General features: G+C 45.9%; 1 protein-coding gene across 2 annotated transcripts in view; it reads right to left on the reverse strand.

Annotated features, from left to right (window-relative positions):
* Positions 1-383: 383 nt before the first annotated feature.
* The window catches only part of LOC143975811 (E3 ubiquitin/ISG15 ligase TRIM25-like), a 57,751-nt gene continuing 45,081 nt past the window's right edge, over positions 384-13,053 (reverse strand). For both annotated transcript variants that reach the window (XM_077478363.1, XM_077478362.1), the window contains exon 2: positions 384-2,735. In XM_077478363.1, coding sequence (XP_077334489.1) covers positions 1,159-2,733 — 1,575 coding nt within the window. In that variant the 5' untranslated portion in view covers positions 2,734-2,735 and the 3' untranslated portion in view covers positions 384-1,158. The remainder of the gene's footprint in view (positions 2,736-13,053) is intronic.

Raw genomic sequence — 13,053 nt, forward strand, 5'->3', positions numbered from 1 at the left:
TCTGTTCCGTTTTGATTCGTATTAAAATTAATTCGTACTTCGTATTTCGTGTCCGAAATTCCGTTTAGTTTCGTACGAAATACGAATTGTCGTTAGGTTCGTTAACTTGTACGAACGTTCTTTACAATGAATTTAAAGGCAAAAATATATACCTCAATATGGCAGTCGATGCTGATGGAAGTTTGGTTTTTATCCGAAATACGAAATTCCGTTGAAGAATTTCCTATCCGAAATACGAAGTTTCATTAGATGAGAAAGAGAAAATCGGATTGTCTGCCATGCACCGCTGGTCCAGTTTGCTCCTGCTCCTCCTGGGGCTGCTTATTATGAGGGGCTCCCACCATCCCTGTGCTGTGCTGACTTCCTCCTGGGTCTGTACCTCTGCTGTGCTCAGTATGTCAGTACAGCACAGGAATGGTGGAAACCCCTCATACTGAGCACAGCAGAGGTACAGCCCCAGGAGGAAGTCAGCACAGCACAGGGATGGTGGGAACCCCTAATTATAAGCAGCCCCAGGAGGAAGTCAGCACAGGGATGGTGGGAGCCCCTCATAATGAGCACAGCAGAGGTACAGCTCCAGGAGGAAGTCAGCACAGCACAGGGATGGTGGGAGCCCCTCATAATAAGCAGCCCCAGGAGGAAGTCAGCACAGCACAGGGATGGTGGGAGCCCCTCATAATATGCACAGCAGAGGTATAGCCCCAGGAGGAAGTCAGCATAGAACAGGTATGGTGGGAGCCCCTCATAATAAGCAGCCCCAGGAGGAAGTCAGCACAGCACAGGGATGGTGGGAGCCCCTCATAATGAGCACAGCAGAGGTACAGCCCCAGGAGGAAGTCAGCATAGCACAGGGATGGTGCCTCTCATAATAAGCATAATGACTGAGTCGTTGTTGATGCGACGACAATGGATCCGAAATCCGAAATTCGTAAACAAAAGTTCGTATTGCGTACAGAATTCGGACGCACGGCAATTCGTATTTCGGATCCTCCCGAACGTACGAATTTTGGAATTCATTCACATGTCTACTATTAACATCTACCGTTTTTATGAAGTGGATTTTAGAGGCGTTTCGCATTTATTTTTCAGCCTTCCCCATGAAAAGTTCCTTTTTCGTTGGAAACCTCACCAAGGATGCGGCGTTTGAATGTAGTCTATCTACTGCTTCGGCCCACATACCCTAACGAAGCCCTCCCATACTCCCAATACAGCATGAAGGGGCTCGTTGAAGGTGGCCGTAAAGGTGTGGAGGTGTCTGATTGTCCCGCACACGGAATAGAAGGAAATCTGTCCACCCTCGTAATCCAGAAAGATCCTGACTCTATCACTGGAGGCGCGGCCAGGTAAGTTTATCACTTTACGGTTATGTACCACTGAGTACTGATTATTATTCCTGAAAAGTCCCCAGGATTTATCATTTCTTCCAATCCACGAATAATCCGTTCCCTTCCTCTCCATGCTGGGGTAACACATTCCAACCCTCCAGCTAACCGATCCTCCGACGTCCACCTCCCAGTAATGTTGCCCCGAGGTAAAGCGTTGGCCGCTCAACACATGGAAAGCAGACTGAAATCTTGCCGGTGTTTCTGGGCGATTCTGGCCAATATTTAACCGGGATGCTGCTTTCTTGTCCACGGATATAAGTAGATTATTATGAGCCGTGTTTACATCCAATAATACGTCTGCAGCTTCTTGTACGTAGAAGCAGACATTTATCCCTTTTATTGTATCCAATAAAGTGTTGGACATGTGGTTGATCCAAGAAACATCCAGAACCCCTCCATCAAGGAGCTGTGCGTCAAGTCTCTTTGGCTTCTCATTATCTCCATCGTCGTACAAGTCACCTATGTTGGATCTCTGTAGGATAGTCATTGGATCCTTCGTTTTACACAGCTCCTCGATGATACTCATCTTCCTGGACAACTCATCCTTCTTTTTTTCCAGCTTCTTAACCAGATCCGAGACGGAGACCAAGACCCGTTCTACCTTCCCGGAGACGTCACTAAGGATTTTCCTCTCCAGGTCATCCAACCGTCTCTTAAGGTCTCCAAACAGGACGGAGATTCTCTCCGTGTCACCGGCCGCTTTTCTTTGTAGGTTTCTCGTGAGCTCCTGCAGACTCTGGACTCTTTTCTCAGCCTCTCCTTTCTTTGTAGCCAGTTTATGAAGAACATTTCCCAGCCAGTTCTTCTTCGTTTCAAAGGCCTCGTCCAGCGTCTCCGTCTGGTGACCTTTGTGCTCCCCGACCAGACAATAGACGCAGACGCAGGTCGAGTCTTCCTTGCAGTAATACTCCACAATCTTTTTATGGAGGGAACATTTCCTCTTCTCCAGGGAAGCGGTGGGATCGGTTAGAACATGTTCTGGTGACTTGCTGTGGACTTTCAGATGATTATCGCACAGAGAAGCTTCACACAGCTGACAGGTTTTAACAGCAGATACAGGAGTGTGAATACAGTAAGTACAGAAGACCCCGGACTCCCGATTGGGAGGCGTAGACTGGAAATTCTCCAATATCTTCCGTAGTGTTATGTTCCTGTGCAGTGCAGGTCGCTCCTGGAACGCCTCTCTACATTCGGGGCAGGAGTAAATTCCAGACCACCTCTGTGTGTCCAGCACTCGATCAATACACTCCCGGCAGAAGTTGTGTCCACATTTCAGCATTACAGGATCCGTATAAATGCTCAGACAGACGGCACATTCCAGCTCCTTCATCAGATCGGAAGACGCCATCTCTGTAAGCAGAAGAGAGAAATGAAAGTCTCGGACATACAAGAAGAATACAGTGTTTTCATGGCTTTGTGATGTCGAAGGACATGAAAAAAATACATAAGAATATCGTGCAAGAAAATGTAAACCTCTTAGAAAAAATAAATAAAGGCTAAACTAGGGTTACCATCTGTGCCCGATGTTTTAGGACAGTCACAGTCCCCGTCGTGAGGTTTCTGTACCTTCAAAATGGGCGTCTCTGGAATCATCCTCAAAAGCCATTCAGTCCAAAGGCTGCCTGCACATACAATGGATGTAAATGATGCACAGGCGCCTCCTTTTTTAAATTGACACTTGCGCAGTGCGGCTGTTGAGTTGGGGCCAGTGCTCTGCAAGGTTTATGCTGTACTGCTATGGTCCTGGGGATGATTCCACAATATAAAATCTGTTACACTCATTTTCTAAAGCGGCCTGAGAGTTACCTCCCTCCTCCTGACCTGACCTGGGCTTTCTCTGCAAGACTTATTCCTGACCTGACCTCTGTCTCTCTGCATTACTTACTCCTGACCCAATCTTTGCTCTCTCTGTGTTACCTCTGGCCTGACCTCTCCTCAATGTGTTACTTACTCCTGATCTGACTTCTCCTCTCTCTGTGTTACTCTGTGTTACTCCTAGCCTGACCTCTCCTCTTTCTGTGTTACTCCTGACCTGACCTCTGTTCAATCTGAATTACTAACTCCTGACCTCTCCCCTCTCTGCGTTACTTACTCCTGACCTATGCTCTCTCTACGTTACTTACTTCTGACCTGACCTCTCTTCTGTCTGTGTTACTAACTCCTGACCTGACCTCTGTTATCTCTGCTTTACTCCTGACCTATCCTCTCTGCATTACTTACTCCTGACCTGGCATCTCCTCTCTTGGTGTTAGTTAGTCCTGACCTCTCCTCTCTCTGTGTTAGTTAGTCCTGACCTCTCCTCTCTCTGTGTTAGTTAGTCCTGACCTCTCCTCTCTCTGTGTTAGTTAGTCCTGACCTCTCCTCTCTCTGTGTTAGTTAGTCCTGACCTCTCCTCTCTCTGTGTTAGTTAGTCCTGACCTCTCCTCTCTCTGTGTTAGTTAGTTCTGCCTCTCCTCTCTCTGCATTTCTGACACATATTCTTTTCTCTCTCTGCATTACTTACTTCTGACCTTGCCTCCCTCTGTTACTTAATCCTGACCTGACTTCTCCTCTCTCTGCGTTTCTGACTCCTGATCTCTTCTCTCCCTGCATTACTTACTGTCCTCTCTCTGTGCTACTTACTCTTTACCTGACCTCTTTTCCCTGTGCTACTTACTCCTGATCTGACCTCTCCTCACAATGTGTTATTCCTGATCTGACCTCTCCTCTCAATCTGTTACTCCTGATCTGACCTCTCCTCTAAATGTGTTACTCTGTGTTACTTATATCTGACCTGACCTCTCCTCTCTTTGCATTACGTACTCCTGACCTCTCCTCTCTCTGCATTATGTACTCCTGACCTCTCCTCTCTCTGCATTATGTACTCCTGACCTCTCCTCTCTCTGCATTACCTTCTCCTGACCTGACCTCTCCTCTCTCTGCATTACATACTCCTGACCTCTCCTCTCTCTGCATTATGTACTCCTGACCTGACCTCTCCTCTCTCTGCATTATGTACTCCTGACCTGACCTCTCCTCTCTCTGCATTATGTACTCCTGACCTGACCTCTCCTCTCTCTCTGTTACTTACTCCTGTCCTGATCTCTGTTCCCTCTGCATTACTAACCCCTGACCTCTCCCCTCTCTGTGTTACTTACTCCTGACCTGACATATCCTCTCTCTGTGTTACTGACCCCTGACCTGACCTCTGTTCTCTCTGCGTTACTCCTGACCTGACCTCTCCTCTCTCTGCATTACTTACTCCTGACCTGACATCTCCTCTCTCTGTGTTACTGACCCCTGACCTCTCCTCTTTCAGTGTTAATTACTCCTGACCTGACATCTCCTTTCTCTGCGTTACTCCTGACCTCTCCTCTCTGCATCACTTACTCCTGACCTCTCCTCTCTTGGCGTTACTGACTGCTGACCTCTTCTCTCTCTACATTACTTACTCTTTAGCTCTCATCTCTCTACATTACTTACTGCTGACCTTGCCTCTCTCTGTTACGTACTCCTTTCCTGACCTCTTTTTCCTCTGCATTACTAACTCCTGACCTCTCCCCTCTCTGCGTTACTTACTTCTGACCTGACCTTTCTTCTCTCTGTATTACTAACTCCTGACCTGACCTCTGTTCTCTGTACTCCTAACCTATCCTCTCTGCATTACTTACTCCTGACCTGGCCTCTCCTCTCTCTGCATGACTCCTGACTTCTACTCTCTGCATTCCTTACTCCTGACCTGGCATCTCCTCTCTTGGTGTTACTTACTCCTGAACTCTCCTCTCTCTGTGTTAGTTAGTCCTGGCCTCTCCTCTCTCTGCATTTCTGACACATATTCTCTTCTCTCTCTACATTACTTACTTCTGACCTTGCCTCCCTCTGTTACTTAATCCTGACCTGACTTCTCCTCTCTCTGCGTTTCTGACTCCTGATCTCTTCTCTCCCTGCATTACTTACTGTCCTCTCTCTGTGCTACTTACATTTTACCTGACCTCTTTTCTCTGTGTTACTTACTCCTGATCTGACCTCTCCTCTCAATGTGTTTTTCCTGATCTGACCTCTCCTCGCAGTGTGTTGCTCCTGATCTGACCTCTCCTCTCAGTGTGTTACTCCTGATCTGACCTCTCCTCTCAGTGTGTTACTCCTGATCTGACCTCTCCTCTCAGTGTGTTACTCCTGATCTGACCTCTCCTCTCAGTGTGTTACTCCTGATCTGACCTCTCCTCTCAGTGTGTTACTCCTGATCTGACCTCTCCTCTCAGTGTGTTACTCCTGATCTGACCTCTCCTCTCAGTGTCTTACTCTGTGTTACTTATCTCTGACCTGACCTCTCCTCTCTCTGCATTACCTTCTCCTGACCTCTCCTCTCTCTGCATTATATACTTCTGACCTGACCTCTCCTCTCTCTGCATTACCTTCTCCTGACTTGGCCTCTCCTCTCTTTATATTACTTACTCCTGACCTCTCCTCTCTCTCTTACTTACTCCTGACCTTTCCTCTCTCTGCATTACTTACTCCTGACCTGACCGTTCCTCTTTCTCTGCATTACTGACTCCTGACCTCAGCTCTCTGTTACTCACTCCTGACCTGACTGTGTTACTTACTCCTAACAGGACTTCTCCTCTCTCTGTGTTACTTACTACTTACCTGACCTCCCCTCTCTCTGTGTTACTTACTGCTGACCTCTGTTCTTTCTGCGTTACCTACTCCTGATCTCTCCTCTCTCTACATTACTTCTGACCTGACCTCTCCTCTCTCCATGCCTGCAAGCCTTTCCTTCCACACTCCAAAGACTTACTGGGGGGGGGTTAACTGGCTCCTGTCTAAATTGGCCCTAGTATTTACATGCACATCTCCAAACTTTTTGAGACCGAGGGACACCCATTCGCAAACGGATGCAGGCATAGGACACACCCCTTACCACGCCCCCTTAACCACTTTCAGACCGGACCATTTTGCTGGCTTAAGACCAGACCACTTTTTGCAATTCGGCACATCGTCGCTTTAACTGACAATTGCGCGGTCGTGCGACGTGGCTCCCAAACAAAATTGACGTCCTTTTTTTCCCACAAATAGAGCTTTCTTTTGGTGGTATTTGATCACCTCTGCGGTTTTTATTTTTTGCGCTATGAACAAAGATAGAGCGACAATTTTGAAAAAAACGCATTCTTTTTTTACTTTTTGCTATAATAAATATCCCCCAAAAATATCTAAAAAAACATTTTTTTCCCCTCAGTTTAGGCCGATACGTATTCTTCTACATATTTTTGGTAAAAAAAAAATCACAATAAGCGATTATTGATTGGTTTGCGTAAAATTTATAGCGTTTACAAAATAGGGGATAGTTTTATGGCATTTTTATTAATAATTTTTTTACTAGTAATGGCGGCGATCAGAGATTTTTATCATGACTGCGACATCACGGCGGACACATCGGACATTTTTTACACATTTTTGGGACCATTGTCATTTATACAGCAATCACTGCTATACAAATGCAGTGATTCCTGTGTAAATGACACTGGCAGTGGAGGGGTTAACCAGTGGGTGGCAGTGTAGGGGTTAAGTGTGTCCTAGGGGCGTGTTACTAACTGTGGGGGGGCTGGGCTGTGTGACAGTGAACACTGATCTCTGCTCCAATCACATGGAGCAGAGATCAGTGTCACTTGTTGCTAGGCAGAACGGGGAGATGCTGTTTACATCGGCATCTCCCTGTTCAGCCTCCCCGTGAGACGACCGCGGCGATCGAGTCCGCGGAACCCGCGACCGGACTCGCGTGGGTCCCGACCGGCAGGAGCGCACGCAATGGCAGGGCGGCAAATACAAATGGATGTACCTATACGCCAATTTGCCTGCCCGTGCCAGTCTGCCGACGTACATCGGCATGCGCCAGTTGGGAAGTGGTTAAAGGAGAATTATTAAAAAAAAAAAATAATTAGTTAAACCTACAAGTGCTTTTTTTTTTTTTTCTTTTTTTTAACCACTACTATTCCTTTATATTGGCTTTTGAAACTTACAAATGCAGCGATTTAGAATTTGGATAAAAGATTTAGCACCGGGAAACACTTTTTGAAAGAGAAAAAGTGCATTTTATATACACAACTATATGGAACAGACCAAAATGAGGGATAAATGAGGGGGAAAGAGGGACAGAGGGATATTTCTCCAGATCGGGGACAGTCCCTCGAAATCAGGGACAGTTCCTCAAAATCAGGGACAGTTTCTCGAAATCAGGGACAGTCCCTCGAAATCAGGGACAGTCCCTCGAAATCAGGGACAGTTCCTCGAAATCAGGGACAGTCCCTCGAAATCGGGGACAGTCCTTAGAAATCGGAGACAGTCCCTAGAAATCAGGGACAGTTCCTCGAAATCGGGGACAGTCCCTCGAAATCAGGGATAGCCCCTTGAAATCAGGGACAGGCCCTCAAAATCAGAGACAGTCCCTCGAAATCAGGGACAGTCCCTCGAAATCAGGGACAGTCCCTCGAAATCAGGGACAGTTGAGAGCTATGGTATATGTATGAATGTGAGTTAGGGACTTTAGATTGTAAGCTCCTTGAGGGCAGGGACCGATGTGACTGTACAATTTATATGTAAAGTGCTGTGTAAATGGATGGTGCTATTTAAGTACCTGTAATAAATAAATAGTCACTGGGCGCTCTGGTTCTGCAACACTCCACAAAATGGGGACCCCCTCAGGAAAAAGGGAAATGACCCAGAGTTGAGAATCCTCGTGCAAACAATCTGGTCTGGGCACCAAACCAATGCCCGCGAGTTCAAGGTAATTTAACCACTTAATAACCGCCCTATAGCCGAATGACGGCTTCAGGGCGGTTTCTTAACTCTGGGAGGCCGTCATATGACGTCCTCCCAGAATTCCGCTCTCGCGCGCCCCCTGGGGCGCGCACTCGAGAGCATCCGTGACCGCCAGGTCCACAGGACCCGGCGCATCACGGATCACGGTAAACGGCCACTCATAGCGGCCGTTTACCACGTGATCGCTCCGTCAAATGATGGAGTGATCACTTGTAAACAAACCGGCGTCATGTTATGACGCCGGTTCCTCCCTCCCCTCTCTGTACCGATCGGAACAGCGGAGGGGGAAGAGATCGGTGTCAGCAGCGATGTGGGCGGCATCTGCAGTGCCCACATCGCTGCTCACTGAAAATTAACCCTGCAATAACCCTGCAATAACTCTGCAATAGGGATGAGCCGAACACCCCCCGGTTCGGTTCGTACCAGAACTTTCGAACGGACCCCACGTTCGTTACGAACGTTAGAACCCCATTGAAGTCTATGGGACTCGAACGTTCGAAATGAAAAGTGCTAATTTTAACGGCTAATATGCAAGTTACTGTCCTAAAAAGGGTTTGAGGACCTGGCTCCTGCCCCAGGGGACATGGGTCAATGCCTAAAATGTTTTTAAAAATGGCCGTTTTGGTGTGAGCACTGATTTTAATGACGATTAAAGTGAAAAAAAAAAGTGAAATATTCCTGTAAATATGGTGCCTGGGGGGTGTCTGTAGTATGCCTGTGAAGTGCCACGTGTTTCCCGTGTTTAGAACAGTCCCTGCACAAAATGACATTAAACGAAAATAACACCATTTAAAACTGCTTGCGGTTTTAATGTTATATCTGGTTCCTGCAATATGGTTGAAAATCATTGAGAAAAATGGCATGGGTAGCCCTCCCTGCCCATTACCAGCCTATTTGGGTCTTGTACGGATATTAAGGGGAACCCCGTACCCATATTAAAAAAAAAAGGAAATGTATGTGGCCCCCAGGCCCTATATACTCAGAACAGCAGTATACAGGCGGTGCAAACAAGACAGGGACTGTGTAGATTTGTTGTGTTAAGTTGAATCTGTTTGTAATTTTCAACTGGTACATTTTGAAAGTGTAGCTCCAGTCAAAAAAACGATTTTTTCCAGCTGCCGAAAAGAAGGACAAGCGTGTCCCATGGCCACGTGCTGATGACAATGCACCGCGTCCACGACCAGCACTGTTGTCTCTAGACACAGAGCCTGCTTGCCCTCTTTTATCGGCTCGCGCCTGTCTGCCTCTCCTTGCTGGCCTTCCAGACATGGTAATGGCCTGAAGGGAGTTGGGTAAAACAGCAGTTGGGTAGTTTATATTGTGCTGGAGGCACACACAACACCCACTAACTCCTGCAGATGCCTTTTTTATAGAACACCAGAGATAAAGGGGTATATACAGATGTATACTGTGCTGTGCTGGAGGCACACACAACTTCCAATAACTCCTGCAGATGGCAATTGGGCTCAAATAGAGAACAGCTATGTAGGTGGATATAGCGGTATGTACTGGGTACAGAGCACGCAGACAGCACGCACTATCTCCTAACACTACTGACTGCAAGCTCTATTATTAAAGATATATAAATATAGTGAAGTGAATAGTGAATATAGTGGTGTATACTGCGGTCAGGGCACAGACAATAACCACTACACAGCAGCAAGATAGGAAATCAGCCAAAAATGATTGGTGTGTAACTGTGTTGAAGGTACACAGAACACCCACTGCTTCAGACGCCAACACACTACACGAGGCCGCCGCAATATAGTGTGGGGTGTGCACTACACAGCCTGAGCTATGATTGGCCACAGGCATCCTGCCTGTGGCCAATCATGGCTCTCCTCGCTGCTGGCACTGCGATTGGCCAAGCATGCGGGGTCACAGTGCATGCTTGGCCAATCATGAGCCAGCAATGCACTGCGCCATCGCAGTGCATTGTGGGCCGTGAGCGCCACGCGAATTTTGACGCGAACGGACCAAGTGTTCGGATTTCGCCGAACGGATGAACAGCCAATGTTCGAGTCGAACGTACGTTCGACTCGAACACGAAGCTCATCCCTACTCTGCAATAACCCTGCAATAACTCTGCAATAACTCTGCAATAACTCTGCAATACCCTGCAATACTCTGCAATACTCTGCAATACTCTGCATTACCCTGCAATACTCTGCATTACCCTGCAATACCGTGCAATACTCTGCATTACTCTGCAATACCCTGCAATACTCTGCAACACTCTGCAATACCCTGCAACACTCTGCAATGCTCTGCAACACTCTGCAATGCTCTGCAATGCTCTGCAACACCCGCCAATACCGTGCAACACTCTGCAATGCTCTGCAACACCCGCCAATATCCTGCAATGCTCTGCAACGCAATACTCTGCAACGCCATACTCTGAGATACCCAGCCATACTCTGATATACCCAGCCATACCCAGCCATAGTCGGTGATACCCTGCAATACCCAGCCATAGACACCCCCCCCCCCCTCCCACCGCCCTCCGGTGCTTCTACCGACTCGCCAATACGATCAAATCCAGAATCTTTTTTTTTTTTTAAGGCTTCCCAGCTTAGAGGTGAGATGTGGGTCTTATTGACCCCATATCTCACTGTAAAGAGGACCTGTCATGTCATATTCCTATTACAAGGGATGTTTACATTCCTTGTAATAGGAATAAAAGTGATCAAAAAATTTATTTTTGGGGAAAAAAATGTCAAACTAAAATAAATAAAGTAAAATGAACAATAACATTTTTTTTTTTTTTTAAAGTGCCCCTGTCCCCATGTGCTCGCATGCAGAAGCGAATGCATACGTAAGTCCCGCCCACATATGAAAACAGTGTTCAAACCACACATGTGAGGTATCGCTGCGAACGTTAGAGTGAGAGCAATAATTCTAGCCCTAGACCTTCTCTGTAACTCAAAACATATAACCAGTAAAAAAAAAATTAAATCGTCGCCTATGGGGATTTTTAAGTAGCGACGTTTGGCGCCATTCCACGAGCCTGTGCAATTTTGAAGAGTGACATGTTGGGTATCGATTTACTCGGTGTAACTTCATCTTTCACATTATGCAAAAATTGGGCTAACTTTACTGTGTTTTTTTTTTTTTTAAGCACAAAACTGTTTTTTTTTCCAAAAAAAAGCATTCGAAAAATTGCTGCGCAAATACCGTGCGAGATAAAAAGTTGCAACGACCACCATTGTATTCTCCAGGGTGTTTGCTAAAAAAACATATATAATGTTTTGGGATTCGATGTAATTTTCTAGCAAATAAATGATGATTTTTACATGTAGGAGAGAAATGTCAGAATTGTCCTGGGTGCTCCAGAACGCCTGATGGCGCTCCCTGCATGTTGGGCCTCTGTATGTGGCCACACTGTGTAAAAGTCTCACACATGTGGTATTGCCGTACTCGGGAGTAATAGCAGAATGTGTTTTGGGGTGTCATTTGTGGTATGCATATGCTGTGTGTGAGAAATAAACCGATAATATGACAATTTTGTGAAAAAAAAAAGTAAAAAAAATCTTGATTTTGCAAAGAATTGTGGGAAAAAATGACAACTTCAAAAAACTCATCATGCCTCTTACTAAATACCTTGGAATGTCTTCTTTCCAAAAAGGGGTCATTTGGGGGGTATTTGTACTTTTCTGGCATGTTAGGGTCTCAAGAATTGAAATAGGCCGTCAGTCCTTCAGGTGTGATCAATTTTCAGATATTGGCACCACAGCTTGTGGACTCTATAACTTTCACAAAGACCAAATAATATCCACCAATTTGTACTTATTTTTACCAAAGATATGTAGTAGTATAAATTTTGGACAAAATTTATGAAGAAAAAATTACTTACCTGCTAAATTTTATAACAGAAATGAAGAAAAATTCATTTTTTTACAGAATTTTCTGTATTTTTTCTTTTATAGCACAAAAAATAAAAAAACCCAGCGGTGATTAAATACCACCAAAAGAAAGCTCCATTTGTGTGAAAAAAAGGACAAAAATTTCATATAGGTCCAGTGTTGCATGACTGAGTAATTGTCATTCAAAATGTGAGGGCACCGAAAGCTGAAAATTGGTCTGGTTATTAAGGGTGTTTAAGTGCCCAGTGGTCAAGTGGTTAAGGATGAAATGGATTCATAGCGGAATAAAACCAGTGTGTTATGGGAGCCAAGCACACTGTCCCTTCACCGGGGGCTACAAAACAAGTACAAAGGTCATCAATATAAAGAGACTTTAATAATTTGTTTTAAATAAAAATTTTAATAAAGTAAAAAATTCTGAATGTCAAAAGGGCGTACACTGTAATATCTGACTCCAGTGAATAGCAGACTGAAAGATAATAATATCCTACATACAATACAGACACCAGAGGTCATAATACTTAATTATCAAACAGTGAGATGAATAAAATGATAGACAATAGAAAGGTGTTTACTAAAACTGGAGCAGACAGAATCTGAAGCAGCCGAGCATAGTAGCCAATCAGCTTCTATCTTCACCTTGTTACATTAACCTATTGCCGACTGCTGCGCGCCGATATACATCGGCACAATGGCAATGGTGGGCAAATGGACGTACTTGTATTATCCCCTTTAATTGGCAGGGGCTAGCGGGCCCATGCCCGCCATGTGTACAGCGTGACTGCCCGCCGCGTACAGCGCGACCGTGCCCGTGGGATCCGCACACTCGATATCCGCCGGTGTCCCAGCGACCGCGTCACGGAGCGGAAGAACGGGGAGATGCCTATGTAAACAAGGCATTTCCCTGATCTGCCTAGTGACATGACGGAGATCTACTACTCGTCATCGGGGGCGGTGATCGCTGTCATGTCAGTGGTAGCCCACCCCCCCCACAGTTAGAATCACTCCCT

This window comes from Lithobates pipiens, unplaced genomic scaffold (assembly GCF_037356315.1).
Source record: "Lithobates pipiens isolate NorthernLeopardFrog02 unplaced genomic scaffold, aLitPip1_a1.2 Scaffold_13, whole genome shotgun sequence".
Classification (NCBI taxonomy): Eukaryota; Metazoa; Chordata; class Amphibia; order Anura; family Ranidae; genus Lithobates; species Lithobates pipiens.